The 25,931-nt window shown below is 36.7% G+C and overlaps 1 protein-coding gene across 1 annotated transcript in view; it reads left to right on the top strand.

The window, feature by feature from the left end:
* The first annotated feature begins 1,523 nt into the window (after positions 1–1,523).
* The window catches only part of emc2 (ER membrane protein complex subunit 2), a 44,071-nt gene continuing 19,663 nt past the window's right edge, over positions 1,524–25,931 (top strand). Inside the window, exons 1-5 of the mRNA XM_088601915.1 lie at positions 1,524–1,615; positions 3,836–3,949; positions 11,510–11,574; positions 15,643–15,728; positions 16,952–17,009. Coding sequence (XP_088458041.1) covers positions 1,576–1,615; positions 3,836–3,949; positions 11,510–11,574; positions 15,643–15,728; positions 16,952–17,009 — 363 coding nt within the window. The 5' untranslated portion in view covers positions 1,524–1,575. The remainder of the gene's footprint in view (positions 1,616–3,835; positions 3,950–11,509; positions 11,575–15,642; positions 15,729–16,951; positions 17,010–25,931) is intronic.

The raw sequence follows: 25,931 nt of genomic DNA on the forward strand, positions 1-25,931 counted from the left end.
CTCTTGCCTCAGGGAGATTAAGACAACATTTGTACATCCCCCTGGAAGCTCCTGCATTGTCAAGTTTTTTTTTAACCCACCTCCTCCCCCCAACTTCGGAGGACTTCTTTATTTTTATTTTTTTCCCACTCTCTCATTTTTGTTCATATTAGACAAGAACAAAAAAAATCTTACATTCACAAAAAGAAAATATTAATTCAAAAGCTTCCTACTAATATTCTTAACATCCAGTGCCATTCAAGTATGTCTCTAACGGACCCCAAACATTCCAGACACTCGTTAAGTTTCCCCTGTAAATTATATGAAATCTTTTCAAATTTAACTTGTGATACAGCCTCTTTATTCCATTCTTTGTACCATGGTCCTGTACAGTCCACCTGTTTTCGCAATAATACAAAGAGTCAAAAAAGTATTTTTATATTGAATAGCTACTTTAACCTTTGAGAAATCACCAAGGATACATGTAATGGGAGAAAGTGGAATTGAGATATTTAGGTGCCTGAGAGCTTTCCTCACTGTGGAGGTCCAGCATGACTGTATGTGCTGACACTGTATTGTCCAGTTAATCTCTTCTTTTTAGCCAAGCAACCATCAAAATATTTCCAGATAGGACGGAGAGTGACATAGTCATCACTGCTTAACATCTTTGAATGATGGGAATTCCATGAATATAGAGTTTGCAATTTAACCTTAAAAACAGGAAGCATTTTGATGTTTCACTGCTCCCTCTGAGCTCATGACTGAGGTTGGCCAGTGGCGTTGTGACATGACCTCTGGCAACAAGGCTACAGGGCACACCCTGTATTCTGATTGAGGCTTTTATTCCCAAATTAGACATTTAAAAAAAAAATCAGCAAAGTCCTGCCCAGGCAAAGTCTATCAAAAGCAGATAAGTCATAAAAAATCTGTCAATTTATGACAAACAATTAAGTGTATCTGTGTCAATAAGTATAATAAACCAATTAAGTGTATTTGTGTCCATTAATATCATAAACTGCTAATCCCGTCTATAATAAAATAAACACAAAATGGGATGGGGAGCTTTTAGAGCGTGAAGTATAATTCTAAAATGGAAAAATACTTTGTTCCTTAAAGGACATTTTTCAACTGATGCATTTCAAAGTGAAATCTGAACCCTGAAATACAAAAATGAAGCAGACATTTCAAATAGGGAAAAGCAGTGTAGAATGATATATACTGTATTTGGAATAAAATAAGAAGAAACTAAAATGAGTAAGATAGAAAAAGAGAATCACTGCAGGAGGAAATACACTACAAGGTAATTGTTGAATTCCTGCTTTAATAATGCTATCACGTATTATAAATGGAAATGCGCTGTGATATAGCCTTGCAATGTGTGTTTGGAGCTCTGGTTCCAAATGTATCTATTGGTAACCATATATTTTAGCAAAAACGACTTATTTGTATCTTTCAAACACAAAAGTAATCACACGTCGCTGTCCCATATAGCTCCATAGACAGAGAACTTTCCCAGCAGGACCACGTTATCACCTCCCTCATTGCGTGACCCCCGGCATACGCACGTTGATGACGTCATAACGTGTGCGCATAAACATGGCGTCTGTTTCAGAGTTGTACGATGTGACCTGGGAAGGTAAAAATAAATTAGTTTGTTTGTTGGAAAAGAAAGAAAATCTGAACAAATGTAACGGACATTACTACATTTTGGTATATTATACTCAATCTAGGATGCTGGTTGTCAGACTTGTTATTGCATTTGTGGTTGAATCGCATCCTTTGTTGATTTTGCATGCCTTGATATTATCGGAACAGAGCTTTAGATTTTCATCAAAAAACAACAGCAGACCAAAAGCAAGACAAAGTATTCTTGAATTCTTTTTTATTTCCTTATTTGTGCGTTGAGCACTGTATATCATTTTTTTCGGTGAATTCAGTAAATGATTTTTTTATTCTTGGTTTGTATTTAATGCTAGAATACCTGTCTTACAGTTTAAAGATATTTAACAAGTCTTTTTGGATTTTTCTGAAGTCGAATATGGCATTTCACGCCCACCTTTCAATGTTGCAGCTTGTCTATACATCACGTTTCTGTACTAATCAAAATATTTTTGTATTTACTTTTCCCTGGAATTTTATAGTAAATTTGCCCTGGGAACTATTGTATCACAACACCAAAAGGTTATGGTGTAAGGTTGTTATCCTGTTGTGTGCCTGTTCATGTCTTTATCTGTGAATTCTGTCACTGATTTTAAATGGTATTCTGTTAGTGTATCCTAGTAGCTGTTGTTTATCACATGTTATAGTGAGCTGTTGTTCCAAACTTTAGAACCTAATAAAAACATTTTTATGTAATGAAATAGAAAAAATAAAATGGCTTAGGGGTGTGTTTCTTTGGAATACTTTGTAGGGTAAGAAAATCCAAATACCTCCTCTCATCTGTCTTAACTGCAGTTTAATTCCAAAAAAGCTCAATCAATCTGTATCAAATCAAACAGTTTGTGGGGAAAAAAACTTGTAGCCATATTTAACATGCTTTAAACGGATATTGATGATATTTAAAATGACTTTTTAAACGTTGTTCCATCTAAAGTAGAAAATATGGCAATTTGAAATTGCCTAGATGTGCTCATAATTTAATATACACGGATTTCTGTATAAAGTTCTGCTGCTGTTTACCTATTTTACTCGACACTTCGAAGTCCTCCAGTTATATGGAAATACTAACATAGTCATATTTTTAATGAATTCTGCAGAAGGCCTAGCTGTCTTTACAGATGCACTCTTAGGGCAGCTGCCAGTATTAATATAATTACTAGATTTTCAAAATCGCACCAAAATGAGGTGTATTTCAAGTATGAAGGTGCCTACACAGCAATGATTCATCTAGAAAGTTTCCTCCTTGGAAAATATGGCTACCTATTGTATGTAAAGCTTGCATTTTCATAAATCATAACATGTCATTCAGAAGTACTGCACATATAGGATCCACTTCACCTGCTACCCATAAGTAGGGTGAGATTAGGTGATTAACACGGCAGACATTATGCTCCTGCAGCAGCTCAGTAAGTAAGAGATAACTTCACTTCTTGAATGAGGAGGGCTGTTTAGGTAGATCAGATTGTCTAAGCCCAGAGAAGAGTGCCATGGGACCTCAGCTCTGTTTAACATCTCATTGAATGATGGCACAGTATAACCAGTAACCATGATGGGGCACTGGGCTGGAAACTCTGGTCCACAGGAGAGAGTGCCACCTACTTGTCCATCGATGTGTTTTGTAGTATAATTTTTGGATTTTAGGAATGGTTCTCAAGCATTTCTCTTTTCACGTAATTCATGATCATTCAGATTCTGTGTGATTTCATTGAGCTGTGTTTAGGCTGCCTTTTATCATTTTACGTGGCCAAAATATTCCTGACGGTTTTTACTGATGTTTTAGTTCTGGATAAAATACTTCATGAGGTATGCCTCTGCTATATAGAAGGCCAGTTGTTTAATATTAAGTAGTATCCATTAATCATTGCAGTGTTAAATGGACAACTTTGGTATTTTTAGGTAAATCTTGCTCAGATTTGTCTCTATTGCCATTTTATAACGTGATATACCACAGTATCCAGCATAAGTCTGGTTAATTTGTTAAGTACTGTTTAAACAAGTTTCTGTGGGTAAAATTAGTAGACATAGGTAATCTAGTTATAAGTACATGATTGTGGTTAGTATGTAGAGGCTGGAGGCTGTGAAGAAGAGGCTAAATTGAAATGTATTCACCAAGCCTGTAGTTCTACTGTTCTTCATCAGCTAGGGTTGTTAGTTTTATCTCGGATGTTGTAACTTTTAACTCTTTATTTTCTGACAGACATGCGGGACAAGCTTAGGAAATGGAGAGAGGAAAATTACCGTAACAGTGAACAAATAGTGGAAGTTGGTGAAGAATTAATTCATGAGCACATGTCCAAGCTGGGCGATGACAGTAAGTATCCAACCTATAAAGTACAGCAGAGTCCAGTGTATTTCTGTATGTATCTGATTATTCTTTCCTGTATACATACCAGAAAAAAAAGATAAAAGATTACGGTGTTGGGGAAAGATTTGTAGACAATGCACTAGTTTTTGCCTATATAGCTTTGGACAGTTAATGTGTTTCACACTCCTTTACCGTGTTGAATTTTCAGAATAAGCTGCCCTGGAGAAATATGTTCATAAAACCCCATTAAGCTGGATGGACTCAATGGCCTCCTCTCTTTTGCAAATGTTTTTATGTTCTCCTGACTTCCATATTTTATCTAAGGAAGATCTTTCTAACTTTGAAGCTTCATTTTCTTTGGCCTCACATCAATGAATAGTCTTGTCAACACCGCTCAGGTATCAAGAGGAATAAGATCTATGAGCAGACCATTACAGTATTCGTCAGTTGCAACTAATATTTATATTTTGATTATTGTAAATCAATGACAGAGTTTGAGAAAAAAATTACCTGCATCATCAGCGCACAGTATCTGTTTCTGGATGTAAGCGATATTCTGCCACCTGATTCTGTAGCACAATTCTGTATTTTGTTTCAGTTGTAGTTGAGTTCTGTCAGTTTGCTAAAAAAAAGTCATTAGGTTCCAAAATGATCTGCTAGTTATTTATATTATTGAAAGTCAATGTATAATTTTAAAAGGCATGTGGGCACAGCTTAAAAAGACTAACAGTTTGTCTATACATATTTGTATTGTAATACTAAGTTTAATGCTGAATAGTTTTAAAATCCTACCACTTTTTATAATTTTAAATGTAATTTTAAAACGCCTATCTTACTCAAGTCTCCTATTGCATTCCAAATCAACTATAGACTATTGCTGCCAATTGTATAATAGAAAGTGATTAGTCTAGCATATTGTAATCTTTATTTATTACAATAACTTGGCAACTAAAACAATAGAAAACTGACAATAGAAAACTGGCACAAGAAATATAAAAACGTTTTCTGTAATTTACTGTGAGTGAATCAAGCAGTTAATGAATCAGTTTCCATTGGCAATGTAATTTAGGTGGTCTTGAAGTAATTAAGAGACATGTTGTAACCACATTTTTCAGTTATTCCTTTTATTATAGACATTTTCTCTGACCAATATGTGACTGCATTTGTTATAAAAGCATGCAAAACTTTTTAAGGGCTAAAAGTTTATCACAAATTCAATCAGCATGATCTCACACCTGATGACTGAACCAAATTTGCAGCTTTAGTTGTGGCAACAGTGATTCTTTATACTCCAGGCACTTGGAAATTATATTGACGGCACAATAAATTGTCTCAGAACATCATTAAATGTACAATTGTTTTAGTGTGCCAAATTGTGGAGTGTTTTGCATCACTGAAAAAGTAAAAGTTCTCTTCCACAATGTTTGCAAAAGTAGCAAGCCACAACTCCCACTTCCAAAGTATTTTTAAGAGCACAGACAACATGAATCTTCACAGAAACATTGAAATATTATTTTACATTAAAATAAGAACAGTACTGAATGAATAAAATGGAAGCTACTGTTTCTTAGAACATGAGTCCCCAAGACCAAGCCTTCTGCAGCCCAAAACTACTTGAACTCGTCCCTTTAAATATGGAACAACCTTAGTGAAAAATAACCACGAAACCTCAGGTTATGATAGTAATGCTGGTATGTTTACAACAAAAGACCATTCAAAGGACAGTGTGCTCTCAAAAACAGTGATGCAAAACAGGGAGAGATGTTTCTGCAAACCAGATAATGTGTTCCAGAGATTTATGCTCTGTCTGGTGGGTACTAAAAGGAAATCCGAACTCAAATCTAACAAACTGTCCTTTGACCCTAAATTTACTTGTGGTCTGCTCGGAGCCCAGAAATTAGGCTCAGTCGTTCAAGATCAGACCTGAATTGCTCAAGGTTTGGTTCGTGTAAAGTTGTAGCTAACCTGCAGTGCCTTGCTTCTTCAGTTCCTGAGGATGGGAGAATGAGTAAAGCTTGATGTTTTTTCTTGGTCTTTGTGAGCCAGCCATTCGCCTCTCATCTGGCAATTTTCCACAATGGACCACCTTTCACGTGTCAGAGGGCAATGGGTTCAATATATCTGACCGAGGAGCTTCTGTTCCAGTTTTCTCTTCCCATGTCCCTGAAAACTGCTATCTTGTTTTCCGTGACTCAGATCTGTCTAGGTAACAGATTTCCAATTGGTGAGTGGTTTCAGACCCCCAAACCTGCACGGCTCTCGACATTTGCAAAAAATGGCAGAATCTAAAATAAATCATATATACTTCTTTATCAAATAGAGCTGTGTCAGAGCGCATAGAAAGGTACAAGACACCACTACTGCAACACAGCAACTTAAAAAATAGATTGTTGTCAGTTTCTGTTTTTTGTTCCTTTTTTATGTCAGAATGAAATATGCCAGGTGGATAATGATTAACTGCATCCATGAAATATCTATTTTTTGTTTGCTTATGCCTTCCCTATATGCCTATACTTTCTGAGATTGTTTATGGGGCGGTGTGAGCCAATGGGATTCTTAAATTTGAGGTTCCCTCATTGGGCAGTTTTGCCTATCTATGGAGCTGACATCTTTCAACATAAAGAACAGCACTGGTATTCATGCTGACCTGTAAGCTGGTCTGTTCTCCTTAATGAGGTGGACAGTGGACTAGTTTTTGTTTGAGGGTTTGGAGCTCTCTTTTAAGCATCTACACTGCCTTGCGATAGTATTCGGCCCCCTTGAACTTTTCAACCTTTTGCCACATTTCAGGCTTCAAACATAAAGATATAATTTTTTTATTTTATGTGAAGAATCACCAACAAGTGGGACACAATTGTGAAGTGGAACGAAATCTATTGGATTTTTGAAACTTTTTAACTAATAAAAAAATGAATAGTGGGGCGTGCAAAATTATTCGGCCCCTTTACTTTCAGTGCAGCAAACTCACTCCAGAAGTTCAGCGAGGATCTCTGAATGATCCAATGTTGTCCTAAATGACTGATGGTGATAAATAGAATCCACCTGTGTGTAATCAAGTCTCTGTATAAATGCACCTGCTCTGTGATAGTCTCAAGGTTCTGTTGAAAGCGCAGAGAGCATCATGAAGACCAAGGAACACACCAGGCAGGTCCGTAATACTGTTGTGGAGAAGTTTAAAGCCGGATTTGGATACAAAAAGATTTCCCAAGCTTCAAACATCCCAAGGAGCACTGTGCAAGCGATCATCTTGAAATGGAAGGAGTATCAGACCACTGCAAATCTACCAAGACCTGGCCGTCCCTCTAAACTTTCAGCTCAGACAAGGAGAAGACTGATCACAGATGCAGCCAAGAGGCCCATGATCACTCTGGATGAACTGCAGAGAACTACAGCTGAGGTGGGAGAGTCTGTCCATAGGACAACAATCAGTCTTACACTGCACAAATCTGGCCTTTATGGAAGAGTGGCAAGAAGAAAGCCATTTCTCAAAGATATCCATAAAAAGTCTCGTCTAAAGTTTGCCACAAGCCACCTGGGAGACACCCCAAACATGTGGAAGAAGGTGCTCTGGTCAGATGAAACCAAAATCGAACTTTTTGGCCACAATGCAAAACGATATGTTTGGCGTAAAAGCAACACAGCTCATCACCCTCAACACACCATCCCCACTGTCAAACATGGTGGTGGCAGCATCATGGTTTGGGCCTGCTTTTCTTCAGCAGGGACAGGGAAGATGGTTAAAATTGAGGGGAAGATGGATGCAGCCAAGTACAGGACCATTCTGGATGAAAACCTGTTGGAGTCTGCAAAAGACCTGAAACTGGGACGGAGATTTATCTTCCAACAAGACAATGATCCCAAACATACAGCAAAATCTACAAAGGAATGGTTCACAAATAAACGTATCCAGGTGTTTGAATGGCCAAGTCAAAGTCCAGACCTGAATCCAATCGAGAATCTGTGGAAAGAGCTGAAAACTGCTGTTCACAAACGCTCTCCATCCAACCTCACTGAGCTCGAGCTGTTTTGCAAGGAAGAATGGGCAAGAATTTCAGTCTCTCGATGTGCAAAACTGATAGAGACATACCCCAAGCGACTTGCAACTGTAATCACAGCAAAAGGTGGCTCTACAAAGTATTAACGCAAGGGGGCCGAATAAAGAGCAGGTGCATTTATACAGAGACTTGATTACACACAGGTGGATTCTATTTATCACCATCAGTCATTTAGGACAACATTGGATCATTCAGAGATCCTCGCTGAACTTCTGGAGTGAGTTTGCTGCACTGAAAGTAAAGGGGCCGAATAATTTTGCACGCCCCACTATTCATTTTTTTATTAGTTAAAAAAGTTTCAAAAATCCAATAGATTTCGTTCCACTTCACAATTGTGTCCCACTTGTTGGTGATTCTTCACATAAAATAAAAAATTTATATCTTTATGTTTGAAGCCTGAAATGTGGCAAAAGGTTGAAAAGTTCAAGGGGGCCGAATACTTTCGCAAGGCACTGTAGATTATTTTTCCCTATCCATTCATAATGATATGAATAACAATTAGCCTTCTAAAACCTAGTGCATTGTACAGCCTGATTTTATTAATCCGGCTTTTGAACTGGCTGTGAAGCAAGCAGGCAATTACCAGAGCAGAACTGGAATCATAAAACTGTGGATGAAAAACATAAGCCATTAGCCTGTTTGTTTTGGCAAATTAGATATGTTCAGTGGGATTTTATAGTCATTTTTCAATTAACACTTAACAGTTATTAAGCCAAGCCAGAGGATTATTAAAATAGTTTCTGAGGCATTTACAACTACACAATTAATTAAGCTATTTAGCAGTGCACAAATTTTAGGTTCAAATGAAACGTTCTTGGATGTGTGTCAAATGACGTATATATTTATGTGGTACAAAAAACAGATCGATGTAGGGATGGCGGACTATTCATTAGGTTAACAGATTACAGTGAGCAGTTAGCTCATTATTATTTTATTATTATTTCAGAAGACTTTCAGAAGATTTGAAGGAAAGGACTGTTCTAGTAGGTGACTTGTGAAAGCAGGGACTGAGAATCTGGGTGGCCTCCTCAAAGTCTACTGTTGTTGTAATCCAAATATATTGGGCTGATTTAACTGAGTGATTAAATCAGAACAATTGTGCTCTGGATTTCTGTCAAATTGAGCTCTGCACTCAATTTGGATTCCTCTCCTGCTCTGTCATAATCCCTAAATGGTGGGGTTTAATTTGGTTTTGCTTTCATTTTTGCTTCTTATTTCAGGCTCCTCATTTCCCTGTTCCCAAGGACTTTACAATCATTGTCTGATTTCAATTAGAGTACTCTTCTGCCTGTGTCTGGTTCAAAAAAAAAGAACTACTAAACTATGTATGCTTCTAAGCGAGTTTGAATTTTCTTGGGTATCATTTGTTTGATTTTTTTAAATGCCAGATTACGTTCTAACGCCCACAGAACCCGGAGTGCCATAAGTACCATTCTTTTGGTTATTTCCTCCCAATCTCTTAATGGCTTTCTTGAACGAATCATTAAGTTGTCTAAATGACCTATCAAAGCCTTCAGTTAATGGTTTTTGAATCATCAATAAACATGATCAGAGCTTATTTCACCAGGTTTGTCTTAAACCATTGACAAAAATCCACAGGTAAAAAAGAGTAGACATCCTGTCTTGAAGTGGGTCTGTCTCATGTCCACTTTATAACCTGTGCAGATATTTGCAGCTCTAGAAATCAGTGGCAAATCTGAATTGAATTTACTCAAAGAATGTCATAGCTGTTTAGCGTTACATGACTATATTTAATGTTCTAGTACTCACACATGGTATATGATGCAGCATGTACACCTTTTCCAGTTGCGCCCTGTAGCTAGTCTTGTAAAAGCAGTACATATGTAGCAGCTATTACACCTATGAGGCCCTTTATCATTAATTGTGAATATATTGTGCACTCTTTTGTAAAGGAAGAAATGAACTTTCGGATGTTACAAGAAAAACTTGTAACATAAATATATGGTGTCTTAAATTAGAATCTTAAAAATATGTGGTGCTGTACTACTTTATAAAGCTTTTTTAGGAAAAAAGGCTGAGATTTCAATAAAATATTACAATAAGGTGGAAGGCACCGGACACAAACTGGTTTTTCCTCTTTCCCCTTCTCTAAACAATGTGGAGAAGCAGCTGAAATTTTGATACTACACATCAATGTACAAATTAAGGCAAGGAAGTAAAAGCTGAAATACATAATACATTATAAATTATACAAATGAATAATGTAGTAGGCAGTGGGCCGCCTAAGGATCATAAGCAATGAAATAAGGATCTAGGAACTTAAAGTTATAGGAAGTTTATTTAGGATTGAAACCAGGAAGTACTACTTTGCACAGTTGTGGATGTCTGGGACAAGCTAGTCAGCCTCAAGTGGAAATATAGTGTTTCTGTTTCTTTAATGGATGACTGGACAAGACTCATGGAAGAATAGGCTACTAAGAAGCAAATGAGCAAGTTGATCTGACAGGTCACCTCTCATTTGTAGTATTAACACTCAAGAAAAATGGCTAAATGACAGATTATTTTTAAAGCAGTGGGTTATCTGCTCAGGAATTCTTCAGATTTATCTGATAATCTAGGCAAGAAGAATCAATATATTAACTCGTCTATATCAGTGGATTCTTAATTTGGTTTTGTCTTTGCAGTAACCCATATGTATTTTGAAGTAGACAAGGCCTGTTTTATTTGCTTGTGTTTACTTGATCTTGCCGTTGGATGATTTTAAAAGTAAGCGTAGTAAATTCCGAGCAATGAAAGCAAAAAAAAAACAATGTAAATTTTCATACTACTGTGACAACAGTACCCGTTGGGGCAAAGAACCCGTTCATCTTTTTTTTTTTGAAGGTCTGAAAAAGGATTTGTGAATGGTATTTTGCTGTAATGAGATTTGTTTAATAAGATTAGCAGTGATCTGAATTCAAGACGTTTAAACACAAAGAAATGTGAATGGTATACATTTTTGAAATTTGAATCTGCCAGAAAGGATGATGGTTTAATTAAACAATTAAAAATCTAATAATGTTTTATTTAATTACAGTTGCTCATGTCATAATTTATATGTTAATAACCCAGGTCTGCATTTTGTTCAGCTAAGTCTTCATGTATGTTTTCTCTGACTTTCATATTCATGGTGATCATCTCAATTTTGACTGTCAGTGCATAGAACAGAAAAAAATAATGAATAGACCTACATTGTGGTTTTAACAGGAAAACGACATCTGTGGATTTATTTATCAAAGTGTCAGTACTATTACAGTTACCACTAGTAAGCCTGGCATGCTTGTCTACCTCTTCATTTTAAGAGAGGTAATTTATAATACTTTTAAGTGATTAAGCCTATTCAATGCACCATTTATTTTTTCCATATGATCTTAAAACAAAACTCACTTTGTCTAATAGTTTACTTACAGGGGAGAAAAAGGCACTGTTTAAATTCATCATGTTTGATACTGAGCTTGAATTTAAAATGGAACACATATTGAAACCGTCTCTTTTTTTGTGTGTTGCCCAGTTTGGATAATTTATGAGCAGGTGATGATAGCTGCCTTGGACTGCAGTCGGGATGACTTGGCCCTGGTAAGTTTTACAACCGATTCCACCCCTCACCAACCCCACAACCCTTTAATGGCCCTTGCTACTTTGTTGTATTATTTGCCAGAAGAGACACATGATTGATTTTTGGTCCAAAGCACCCTGCCAAAAATATCACTTTATCTGAGTTGTGGAAAACCTTATGCTGGCAAAGCAGTCTTAAGAGATTTGCTTTAATCCCTCTTTGTATTTATGAACTTAGGTGCAGGTTCGTAGATTTTTCCAAATGAAAAACAACTCTTAATTTCTCTATTTTATCTAATTGTCCTATCTGAAAATTATGCTTTCTTTCAGTTGTTTTCTGTATGTTTGCGGTCTGTTCCTTTATTTTGTAGTCATGTTCGTACAAAGCATGACACAGGACGTTTTGCAACACAACTCTTTCTTAGAACTTTAAATGCTGGAAACTTCCTGATGTTGATTTTTATCAGAGTTAGAGGACCACAGTTTTTTTTCCTGTTTTACATCTTGCTATTCCTAGCTTTAGGCTTTTTATTATAGGATTAAGCTTTCTGCTTTACCTAACCATTTTTCTCTTACAATTTTGTTTTCTTTTTCATTGCTTTTGGACTGCCACACGATATAAAATGCTCAAAAATATAAATAAATGCGTGGTTTGTTTTAGGTATTTTTTGGTCATCAATTATTTTTTCAAGCTTCTAACTGCTGTCAGTCTAAAGGTTTCAACATCTACTTTTATCATGTACAAGAGACTTGATTAAGCTTTTAATGCTACAGCACTTTCATCCTTAAAATCTAATGGAATGCTGTTCCACACAGACCCTTGCGTTGTTCAGATGTAAAGTGCTTTCAATGCAGCTTTTACCAGGGGAACTGTTCTGTTGTCAAGAACAGTTAAAAATAAATAACAAATAAAAAATAACAAACACCTCTATTAATATTCTAAATTGCCATAAACTCACACAGAAGAATCTTAATTAAAATCATTCAAAGGAAGGTATGATTTTATATTAATTTCTGTTAAACTTTAAAAAGACTACAAATATAAGAAGGAATGAAAAAAGATGCAATAATGGCTAGACATACTGTATATCAAAAGAAAACAAGCAGAACTCATAGTAGGAATCAGGTAGCTTCTGTGAGCCACAATTCAGTGGAAATAGAGATCAAGGTTGGTGTGTGAAGCCAAATTGAACAGAAGACTTAGAGAAATATGGGCATTCATTGCCTACTCATTAAGGCAGTGAGGTGTAGCTATATTAAGTTTATGAATCCCTTTTGTCAGGAACAATTGGATAACTGTCAGAGTCATTTCCCTATGGAGATGTTTAACTATGCTTTAAACTGTGTGTTTAAGACCATTAATCATATGGCATTGTTGAAATGAAATGGGTACAAGATGTTATCTCTGTGGTCATCTACAGTACCTACTGTAGATCTTGCATGCCTTCAAGTTTTCCCAACATAGATCAAATGACACTGGAAAGCTATGTTTTTGAAACTTTTTGAAATTTTTGCCTCAGCCAACAATATGTGGAATCCCAACAGCATGGTTGCCTAATTGAATAATATTTCACTTTAAAATTAGCAAACTGTGTATCTCCTACTAGGGTAATGGCCTTTTTTGGGAAAGAAATGCATAATTTCAGGCAAGACTCCTCAACAGGGCAGGTCCTTGATCTTTCTGTAATGAGAGAAAGAGAAAAAATCTTGTATAGACAAAACATTACAGTACCTCAAAATACCTATTTTCATTTCACTACACCATTTACTGTATTTCTTGTTGCAAACTTATTTTTTCATATTCCGGCTTGTCATTTATAGGCAATGTGAAGACCTGTTTTGCACTCTGTTTTCACATCCTTCTTCTTTGTGTATTAATACCTTTACTTCTTTAGATTTTGTAAGGTGGGACTAATTATGCATATCCTAAAACATTAGACAGGTTCTCATCAAGAGATCTCAGTTGGAAACTAGCAGCATGTAAAAGGATGTTTTTGTTTGTGAAATTTCAGTTTAACTTATAAACCAAGTGATGCTCTTTGTTGGCTAAAAGATCCAGATAAATAGTAGTTGCTTGGTTGTGATTCATTGTAGAATGTAAGTGAATTAAAGTATTACTCATGTTTATCTAGGTGTCCTAGCTTAGCTTAAAATGTAATCAGTATTTCTTTCCCAGTAGAACTTTGACACATTTTCTGTATTTCTTCATGTCCAATTTTGAGAGATTAAAAACTGATGCATACACCTTTATTTTACCTAGTATTTTATTAAAAATCTGTATGCTCAAACTGAAGGCTAAGGGTAAGATAAGGTACAGTAAATTCTGCACAATACTGAAATATATTGATTGCTTAAGTATTCAGACCTTTGAACTCAATATTTGGTGGAAGGAGCATTTGCCCTTTTTTCTTGGTATTTTTCTACCATTTTCAGCAATGTGTTCATTTTAATTTGATGAATTAAGCATTTGACATGATTATAGTTCCATTAGAAATTTGTGAAAAATAAAACCTAGGGCTCACTGTTAAGACAATAAAATGGAAAATTCTGAAGAAGCATCCTGTCTGTGCTTTTAACAGTCAAGAATGTAGAATAGAAGATGCCCACGCAACAGCAATGGAAAGTCTCATTTTTGTCATGTATAATGCAACTGCTATTTTTATGTTAACCATTAGCTCAGAATGATGGATGGGATATAATCTGTTTATAGCAGGTGGTGTGATGCTTAATAGTGAACTTCTGCTTGCTTTTCTTGGAAATGACGTTTAGCTCAGAACTCACTGGAACAGATGTAAACACATTTACACAAAATTGGGATATTTATGTAGCCTTTTCATTACAGTTTAACATTAGATGAAAGTGTCCTATATTTTTAAGAGAGAGATTTAAAATCTAACTGCAGTACTGACTTAAAGAATCTGAAAATACATCAGTTCACTTAATTCTAATTTAATTTATGATTTAAGCTTTAATGTCTTGTGTGTCGTTTATATTCATGAACAACAGGTGTGCGTATAGGGTTTAAAGGACGATGTTGTGTACACTACAACACAGCGGCAGATGTATGAAATGTGCTCCTTTCATCAAGGCAAAATCTCCAGGTAGCGTCTGAAGGGGATTGTAATGGACAAACATAGAATTCACTGAAAGATCTGTTTCTATATAGGTAATCAAGAATGAGCTATGCAAGGCTCTGTGCCAGTCAGTGTGTTATTGTGTCTTTTTGCAGCCAGACTATTAGAGGCTGTGGAAAGAGTTACCTGCTGACCTTGCAGCTTATGTCATCGAGCAGTGGAGCTTTGTCGTCCTGACCAGTGAATTATAGCCTAGTCTGTAGAGTGATTCTTGATATTTACATATGGTGTATATATAGATCATTTGATCATCACCATTTTAAAGCTGTAGTCTGCAAAAGGCACTCTGCACTTACCTCACCAACGTAACTCACGGACAAGAAAGCCGTATTAATCAAATGCGTTCTTGGCATCTGTTAATCCATGTTTCAATTAAGGATAAAGGTGAAATCCTAGGTTGTTGAACATTTCCCTGGGGAGTACGGAATAGATGAGTCCGTATAGTTACCTGAATTAACCTATTCAGTATGCGGGGAATGTTCTTGTTAGAAGTGTTGCATCAAGGAACAGTCACCTGAAATCATTCCAGAACTGCCATAAGAAAAGAGTGAATGAAAATCCCACATGAACATTTTAGCTCCATAATTAAGAGCATGCCTCACTATTATTGGGCTTGTGCTGTAGCTCAGGCAGACTGCATTCCTTAGTGAGGAGTTTTTCCCTACTGGTTTATGTTACAGTAACATTACACTTTTCTCTAATTGGTGGGTGGCTGACTAATATTTGACTTTTTTTGGCTAGCCCAAACTTTGAATGTCACTGATTATTTTTCATCTTAAGTAATTGCATGAGAGGGCCTCTCGTTTCGTTACATGGAGATGTGAAGGATCAGGATTCTAGCAGTGTACATAAGGATGATTTTCCCTGAGAAGAAGCAGGGAAGGAAGCTAGCAAATTTGCTATACAGGGAATTATGCTCTAATGCCAGGTTTAATACTTGATTTCTTTCTTGCAGAGCTGTCTACATGAATTGCGGAAGCAGTTCCAAGGTAGCCACAGAGTGAAACGATTAGCAGGCATGAGGCTTGAGGCTTTGGAAAGGTAACTGGCATTATCATACTGTCTAGTCCATTTCCTAATGGAACTTCAGAAAGATCGGACATAAAAACAGTCTGTGGAAGAGTTTTGACACTGGCAGCACGATACATAAAATATTAATGATACTGTACACTACTTTGGATCGTTAGGCCCTTAGACTTACACCTGTCTTGTAGCATCTATACAGTTATTCGCCATTGTGTACTGTAGTGTGTACTGTAATGTATACATAATGGCAGCTCAATGACTGATCGGATGAATGACTGAATGGCTGGACACGAGATTGCCTCCTGGCCCTAAATGACAAAAATCAAATCCCCTTCCTGTGTTTGTGCCTGATGCTATTAGAAATCCAAAATGTGTAGTCAAGTAATAAAATGAATTTGAAAGAGGAATGTAATAGTAAGCATTGGTGTTTAGTGTTAATGGGAACCAGAGTGCTTCTGTGTGGGTTGCGGGCGGAACAGTTTTTGATCATGGACTGTTTGGCTGTAAAACCGTAAGCGCTGCAGATTGCTTTCAATAAAAACAAGTTAGAATTCATCCTGACTTGTGTATTTAATGTAACAAGTAGCACGTTTGTTTTGCTCACAATTAGGACCATGATTTTCAAAGTTTATAACTTTTCCCGTCTTACTGACAAATGCTGTACTGCTTCAGGGCCGTTACAGTACATTTCCACAAGTTTGGATCTGAATTATTGACGCAGATCCAAATAGTTTTCAAATCAAATTAGACAATCTATCCTTTTCGTAGTAGATGTTATATGAGATTATATATAGACAAGTTTGAAAACAAGTAGAGATGTATAAGTCTATACAAATTTCAGCCTCTTTTAAGACAAGGTAGGAAGCAGTCTTGAGACATAAATGAGCAAAGTAAGAAATTGTCTTTAGATGATGATAAATACAGGTGATGTTTTAAGTATACAGTTTTTACCTGTGTACAGTGGTGTTAAGTAAATCGAATTAATCAAATTGAAGGATATAATTGAAAGCATAAGAAAATATTTGGTGCAGTGCTCTTACATACTGTCAAGTTCCAAACCCTGAAAATCTGCTCTAAAGTGAAATGTGTTTCATAGTTATTCATAATAACAGGGTATTGGTTAAGATATGCATACATAGCGCTTCTCATTTAATTTTTGTGTGTTGTCCCACCCTTCTAGCATTGTACGTCTGTGTATGTGACATGTTTTCATGTAATTATTTGAATTCTTTACCCAGGTATGATGAAGCCTGCAAAGTATATGACACAATATTACAAGATGACCCAACAAATACAGTAAGAAATCCTTATTTTATTGAAAACATATTTATTCAATTGTCTGCAGTCCATCTCGGGTGTAGTTCTCCCCCTTGTGCTCTGTGCATCAGGAATTGTGCAGTGACCCTTATCTGGATTAAATGGATATCTGATAACAGATGGATGTATGATTGGATTTTACTAATGTTTTGTTAATTGTGTATCACAATTGTATCACTGCAGCATTTGCCTAATGACAATGAAACTATTATGATGTACATGTCATTATATAAATATCATACGGTATATTTCATGTCACATTGAAAGAGAGAATTCTATTGAAAAATTAAAAGCTAATTGTTCTGTAATACTGAGTGGTACACAGGTCTTAAAAAGTCACATTTGTGAATATGTGCAGGGGTGTCCAGTCTTCGTCCTAGAGGGCTGGTATATTGCCAGATTTGTTAGCACTAGCACCTTAAGACCGAGGAAGAAATGATAAATTGGTCCAATTAAGCCAATAATTAACTGATGTAGATCATTAAGAACCGAGTTGGAAGGGAAATCTGCTGGTCATTAAAAATCCCAGGGCGTTTCTCGAAAAGAGTAGAGGTGTCACCCCGGTGTCCTGGCCAAATTTCCCATTGGCCCTTACCAATCATGGCCTCCTAATAATCCCCATAAATAAATTTGGCCTCATTACTCTGCTCTCCTCCTTGCTGATAGCTTATGTGTGTTGTGCATTCTGGCGCACTATGGCTGCCGTCGCATCATCCAGGTGGGGCTGCACACTGGTGGTGGTGGAGGGGATCCCCATTACCTGTAAAGCGCTTTGAGTGGAGTGTCCAGAAAAACTCTATTTAAGTGTAAGCAATTATTATTATTATTATATAACCATGGAACATGCAGACTCGCAAAAACATACGCTTACAGTGGCTGTAGCCCCTTTGGACTTTTTCACATTTTATTGTGTTAGAGTAATGGAATCATAATGTATTATAGTTGGAATTTTTTGCTATTGATCAACACAAGAGATCTGTTTTATGTTAGCAATAAATATGGGATGATCTGCAGAATTTTGTTTTCATTTTGAGATTATGAAGTGCTTTGTGTCGATCAGTCATAATAAACCCCCTATCAACACTCTATGTTGTATTGTAATAAAATGTAAATCAAGTCCAAGGGAGGTGAATACTGAATACTTTTGATAGTCACTGTACCATTCTCAATAGGTAATGAGCACAAAACACTTCTGATATTTTTTAGACATGGTCTAAACAAGTCTCTCATAGTATAATACTCAAATTAGGTTGGTTACTAATCATTAACATTTAATAATTACATGATAAAATGTGTTTCTTGCTGGGAATGTTTCAATATATATTGTTTACTTCAGTTACAGGGACTGTTTACAACAGCTGGTAGTTGTTTTTACAATGAACTACTTGTCAGTGTTGGTAATTATAATTACACAAGGTTACAACCACTTGGCTGCAGTCTGTTAATGTTTATTTGTAATATTCTTTATAGAATGATACACTCCTTCAATTGGCTGTGCTGCTTTTTTCCTGATCTGTTCCTGACCTGTATCATATTCCAGTCAAAATGTTTGTGATTTCCAAATTTATTCAGTGCTTTAAGTATTTGTTTTCCCCCGAATATATGGTACCTGCTGCTAATTGTTTCCATAAGGACATGTGGCCATGCAAAAAAATAAATGTTTAAAGAGTTTCAAAAAGAAACCATGACCTTATTTGTTTTGGCACTCCTGGAGACATTCAACAGTTTCTTCTATTGCGCTGACACATGGAGTTGCTTAAAAATATTAAACATTTTAGCTAGGCTGGCAAGTGCTATAAATGAGGCATAGACGTTTGTTCTTGCAACCCGTGTGAGAATTCCGTATCGCACTGGCTGTCTGATTCAGACAAATAGAACCTTACTGACAAAGTCAATAAACTCTTGTTCACACTAATACAGTCACCTCCTTTCTTGTCCAGTGCGATAAATTAACTTCCTTATGAATTACATTCAGCTGTGGTATTGTGTAGTTCACTTACCCTTACATTTTACTAGCATAGTTATAATTTAGTTGAGCTGTTGTTTCTATATTTTAAAACATTCTTCTGAGTTTTGACGGGATGGAAAAGTGTATCATTTGTTTGCTTGCAATGAACCTCATATGAGAACTTTTAATTTTTCTGTCCCAAGTTCAATTACTAGTAAATTGCGGTGTGTACAAGAACCTAAGTGTCAGTAAATAAGTTAGCAATGCTGTCAAATGATCTGAATTATTGTTCTTTTAAAAATTACCTTGTCCTGCTATTCACTTTATCTGAGATACATGTATACAAATACAGTATATATAATGCAATCTGCAATTTAATTCCATCTTAATTTAAACACGTATATGTGTATATTAAATTGTAAAATATAAATAGAACTAAATCTGACTTTTCTCATTTGTATAGGTAAGGATACAAACAAGATCTCGATCTAGTTGATTATAAAAAATATTTTTTTGAAAACTTGTGTATCATAAAATTCATGATCTTTTAGGGTACATCTCTCTTTTCTTAAATCTAAAATAATAAAAAAAAAATCAGTATTGGTTTGTTTTCATGAAAACTGCCCACTATAGAACATTTTAAAGTTTTTTAAAAGGATGATATGTAAACCAAGTGTATTGTAACTGAGTGTGAATGCCATTGAGAGCTCTCCAAATATAAAACAATCCTATCCTGGAGCACAAATATTAAATAGTAGTGTGACTTTTCTTTCACGGTTTCAGTTTTACAGTTAAAATGGAAGTACACAACAAAGCTGTGTCGCTGTATCGTGAGCAGTAAATTAAATCTCAGAGGCAGTTCACTTGAATGATTACTTTAAAGGTAAAGAAAACAGGAGGTGTTCTGTGTGGACTACCCATGTCTCTGCTGTAACCAGATGAGATTACTGTTTCCTGATTTCCACAGGGATAGCCATCCTTGAGACCTTGGCTGGGTTTCATGACCAAAGATTAATGGAACAAACTATACCGCATCAGTGTGTGAATGAAATGTCCTTTTTCCCCCCAATACCACCTTCATCAGTTTGGAATTACATCATTTGGGCCACCTGTCTTTACCCAGAAATTAAGTGACACTTATCTTCATTTAATATGGTTTTATATTGAAAATAAAAACTTGGAAAGTTGGTGACCACAGGAAAGACTGGTGAGGCATCCCAGAATTCCTGGTTGAGATTCGAAATTGAGCTGTTGTAATTATAGCCTGAAGAATATATGTGGTACCCATTAACCAAAATTGTTGAATCAACAAAAAATGTTCAAGGTTTTTGCCACGGTGGTGTCCAGAAATGTTCAAACTCTTCGCTTCTCAGCTGCTGTTGTGTTCCAGTACCTACAGCAATGATCTGCCTATTTTGCGGTCAACTTGTGTATAACAATTCTTTCCAACAAAGAACGCAGTACATTTTTCACTTAATAAAAAGGTGAACCCTAAAATTTGAGAAAATATTGTGTGCGTTTTATTAGAAACTACGTATCAAAAAGCCGCCGAAAAGGGTTAGTACAAGCCCAAGAGATGCAGCAAATTTGGGGGTGTTCCACAGTGAAGATGGCTACGTCTTTCATGAACCAGAGGATAGAGGTTGGCGCCACTCTTTTCTCCATCTTGGGCAAGCTGTTGATATTCATTTCTATTAATTTTTCACATTATCACCTAACTGTTAACACCACGACATTTTCTTCCTGACTCCATTTTGATTAACCTGTTGGATTGTGTTGTCTTGGGAATATTGAAAACATAGAGGTTTTATCGGTCATGCCAATGTAGCCCCAGTGTAAAATGGCTACTGTAGTATGAAAAGTGGTACACCACAGTGGGACAATTATGGGTAGTGCTTAGCTGCAGATACTCGGATAAGTCCGTCGTAGTATTTTTTAATCTCCGGGGGTTTGCCAGATCTGAATCTCTCTGGGATTTTTTGAAAGTTCACCGTAGGTTGCTGAAGAGCAGCTCATCGGTGATTTGTTTTGAATAACCAGTGGTGCATCATAGGAATCAGCCTCTAAGTCATTTTGAATCAATTCCTTTGACAGTCTGAAGCAAACCACTTGTAGATGGTGAGGCGTTAAACAAACAGGTCAAGAGTAATTTGGAAGGTTCACATGTCCTTTTCATCAAATCCACCCGTGGAGTACCCAGAGTACATTTCCATTTGACTCCATGTCAAATGTTTTTTTGTTTTTTATCCCTTTAGAAACTTGTATTCTCCAGCTCTGCAGGTGTGAGCAAGGTTTGGAAATTACTGATTGAAATGTGAATTTAGAAAAGTGTACAGGCTACAGTTGTACTCTGTACTATGTCTTATGTATGTAATAGAGACGCAAATGAGAATTCAAATTCACATCAAATGGGGATTGCACATTGAATGGAAAAAATAATGTAAAATATTTATTTTTACAAGTATGGTAGAATGTTATAGTATACAAAAACTGGTGAATTATCATTATTGATAAGTTCAGACAGCATTGCACAGTTTGGATTTCCTGTTTGATATTAACATGGGTATATCTTTTTAGTATGGGTATGTACAGGGAGCTAATGATAATACAGTACACTTGTGTATTGTGTTACCACGACTGTATCTTTGTGTGAAGTAACTAATAAGTAAACAGTACTTCTAAATATACCAAGTATTATAATTTATTTGTTTCAGTATGTGTGTTTACTGTGAGGGAGTTTATAAGTGCCAGCGCTTTTCTCAGTAGTAGCTGTACTATTGTCTGCATTCATATATCATTGCAGTGCTCTCTGTACTAGCAGTCTTCACAAAGAATGAGGAAAAGTCTTCAGGGAGAAAGTGAAAGGGGTCTTTCTAGCCTAAATCTTAGAAACATACATTATTGTTTTTGTTTCTTGCAGCCTTACATAATGGCAAGTACAGAGGAAAGGAGGAGGAGAGGTTGAAGAAGAATATAGTTCGTGAGGTAATATGGGATTAATTCAGTGGTGATCTCCTGTACTGGGGTAAACCGCGTACAGGAGAGAAGGAGCACAGCAACAAATTCCACAAACATGATAGGGCACCACGATACTGCTGGCACATTCCCATCTGCTTGGGGGCATCTTGGCAATGGAAAACCATAGAAAGTGTAGTATGGCCTAATTTGTGGTTTGGCACAATAGCAGAGATAACTAAATATTTCATGCCTTGTCCTGTATATCAGCTCTACCAATAATTGACCTTCTTTTTGAGCATATTTCCATGGGTCTGGGAGAAATCTTGTCCAGGATGCCTAGGGCACATGAACATATCTTGGTTACTGTAGATTATGCCTTTAAATACCCTGAAGCGATCTCGGCAAGAAACACGCAGTATGGAAATACAATTAGTGCATGGTACGAGTACATGAGGAAAGATTTTAAGCAGTAGTCCAATCTCGCAGGGCTAGTCCTGATATTGCAACTATTTTCAGTGCCTCACAGAGGTGTCCATGTTTGACGTGTAGCCAGTGGGTAGATGAACTCATTGACCATCCTGGCACAGTCAAGTGTCTCCCCACTCTTGACCATACAGAAGGCGACTGGCAAATTACATTAATCACGTCTGCCAAAGAAAAAGACTGCCCTAGCCCCCACACTAACCTGCAGCTACTAGACTGCTACCACCTGTTCCTTCTGAGACTTACAGAAAGTTGGCCTCAACACAATCCATTGGTCTTCTGTTTTAAAGACTGCTGTGTGTCTGGCCTCCAACGTTTCCTTTGAAGTGATTCTTTCTGCAGACCAATGCTTTTGAGTTTGGACTGGGGCCATCCTCTTGGAACTGGTGAAGTTGACTGTATCTTTATTCTTGGTAGACTGTTGGTGCCATAGATGAAAAATTGCCTGATGGTTAAACGAGAAAGCTTGGCTGGAACATAGGCTGCTGAGGTTTTATGCTATTACCCAGGGGCACAGACTTTGGTTGTAGACCATGCATCACTTGGCTGCACTCGAACAAGAAGGTGAATGCCAGAATAATGTTGTGCTTTGTCGGGTCTCCAGCCATATAGTTGAGGTTGTACACAGGTCAGAACAGGCGTATGGTAATTTCCACACCCTTTCCAGCAAGCATTGCTTCTTCCCATGTAGTGCAGCTGGGTGGGGGATATCTGGCAAATCAGCTTAAAAGGCACCAGAAAGGCCAAAATCAGATATTAATTATTTAAGCACATACAGACATGTCTAGGGGAGCTATGCCTTTTCAAACTTATTAATAATGCCATGTAGGTCATTGGTTGTATAGAGTTGATCTTCAACTCCTAGACAGACTGGTTAAAGCCTCAGCATGCCACAGCAGTAGATCTTCTGTGTATTAAAATAAAACAGGTGCCAGTGTAGAAATTTGAGGCATGAGGCTGTGTACAGTGTGTTTTCAGCCAATTTCGTGTGTGTGGTTCCCTCAGCACACTACCTGAACAGGGTAATGCCCACACCATTCAAATATGTTTTACCTTTCCCCTGCATTTCTAGGGTCAGAGACCCACCTTGACTTTCTCTGCTTACGGAACCCACCAATGTGCAGGTGTGTTTTGTTATGGTCTCGAAGGATTTCCAAAGCACACCAATACAGATAACATTACTAATTTGTTGAAAAACATTGTTTCAGACATTGATGTCCTGGAATAGAGTCCATTCTATAGAATAATGTCAAGAGTAATTACTCCCTGAAATAATAGGGCCTTCGGTTGCCTATTCTCAAAAAAGGAAGGGTGGAACACTAGAATTGGTGTGATCAAATTAGTGGAAATTACATAGTGATCTGTACTAGGACCACTGTTCCTCGTAATTTATAGCAATGATCTAGATTCTAATAAGTCTCCAGATGATAAATTAAGAGGGTTAGGAAACACTGCAGAATTAGCCAGTGAAGTTGAAAATATATAGATAAAATTCAAGACTGGGCATAGATCTAGCAGATGACATTTAATGTAGACAAGTGTAGGGATTGGCTTACAGGTGACAAACATAAACTATAAATACCAAATGGGGAAACTGCTAAATTGAAAAGGCTGCTGACACATCATTTACATCTCCAAACAATGTGGGGAAGCATTTAAAAGGCCCAGAAAACGTTGTAAAGCATAGATGTTTAATGAAGGGACGATACCTTAAAATCGTATAATGCACTATAAAGACCTCACTTTGAATGTTATGTACGTTTTTGAAAAATATTGCTGATCAGGAATCAGTCCAGAGATGAGCAACCAGAATCGGTATTGGGCTTAAGCCTTTTAAATCTTGACAGAGTAATTAATGAGGGGACCTGAAACAAATTGTCCACATCTTTGAGGTATTTGAATAAGAGTGAAATACAAGTAGAACTGGCTGTCTGTGAAGGCACTTCCTTACCCCAAAGTGTGCTGGTGGGGAAAATTGAAAGGAATACCCCACCATGTTGTTGACGCTGATGCCCTGACTTATTTAAAGATCAGGGTAGGTGTGAACCTCTTATTTTTTAACCTTTGCTATGTTCTTAAATGTCAAGGATCCCAACACATAGCATTGTACAAAGAAAGTTGATGACAATTGATTTGACATCCTTCATCGTCTGTTTTTATCATCCGGAAAGAAATGAAAACGGAAATGTGAGTGGATGTCAGCCAGTGATTTGTGCAGCTGAGTTTGATCTGAATAGCCTCCGAATCTCAGTTGCATGGCTGTGTTGATTGCAAACGTGATGTTTCATTGTGTCGATGGAAATGAGAGGTATTGGGATAATCCAAGGACAGTGCTGCCATGTCTTTCTAATGAGAACCAGGAGTGATGCAAGCATTCAGATTTTCACAATAAGCTCCCTGAATGCTAATTAAAAAAGAATCATGACAACCGGCGTATTAGTCTGTCTGCCAGGCTTTGGATCATAAGTTTAAAAAGAAGTGGTTTGGAAGGGTTCAGTATTTAATAAAGTACTGTGTGACATTCTGAACTACCTACTTCCATATGTTTGTGAAAGACCCAAGTGATTCTTAAAACCCAAGAGGAAGATGTGCATTTGAAATATGTTGTAACGTTTTTGTAGTGCAGGCAAGGATATCCACATGTTCAGAATTTGGAGTGAAGTGATTATTAATTCACAGTGGCTCTCACAGTTTCAAATCCCCTTGGAATAAAGTAGTAATGTAAGATGAGTTGTTAGAAAAAATGAACGTTTTGTGCTGTAGGTAATGTTTAGAATGAAAATCTGTGTTTTTTATGTTTTGGAAATTGATCTTGATTTTAAAGGTTCTTGTCTTGATACTACTAGTATGACATAGTCTTGATACTACTTGCCTACTTCTTCAGGTTTGTGTTTACGGTTTATGCTTTTTTCACTTTCTGAGATGGAGGTAGAATCATTTGCATTTAGCTGTATATGCTCGATTATCTTTTTAACTTTGATTGGAAGCTGTTTAAAGGGCAAATCACAACAGCTTTCAATATGTTTTGATAAAGGAAGCTATAATCCTAAAAATGTCTTGCATTGGGCTGTCATAAAAATAAAAAGCAGAATATATATTGATGTTCATAGGTTTTTTTTTTTTACCCTTAATGTGACTTTCTCATTAAGAAGTTCAGCAGTCTTATACATAACATCCCTATTTAAAGAATATAAATGTTAATTGGAGGAGACACAAGCTCCTATATAACTAACATCATATATATATATATCTCATAAATCATTCCTGGTGAAAACCCCTCTTGAATGTAACTTGCTTGGCCGGATCTAAAAGAAAATCAAACAGCTGTTCTCTGGTCTTTTAACCTTCACACTAAGTCTTAAAATTGTCATGCAGACCAGTGAAAAAAAAAGACTTAAAAGTCTGAAGAGATGCCGAGGAGGTGGAAGTAACAGTGGAAAATGGTTTCTGTGATGTCATCCAAGAAAATGAGCAGCTTGGCTTTAGCACCTGAATGTTTGTGTGGTTTAAAT

Source organism: Lepisosteus platostomus, chromosome 12 (assembly GCF_059453375.1).
Source record: "Lepisosteus platostomus isolate fLepPlt1 chromosome 12, fLepPlt1.hap1, whole genome shotgun sequence".
Lineage (NCBI taxonomy): Eukaryota > Metazoa > Chordata > Actinopteri > Semionotiformes > Lepisosteidae > Lepisosteus > Lepisosteus platostomus.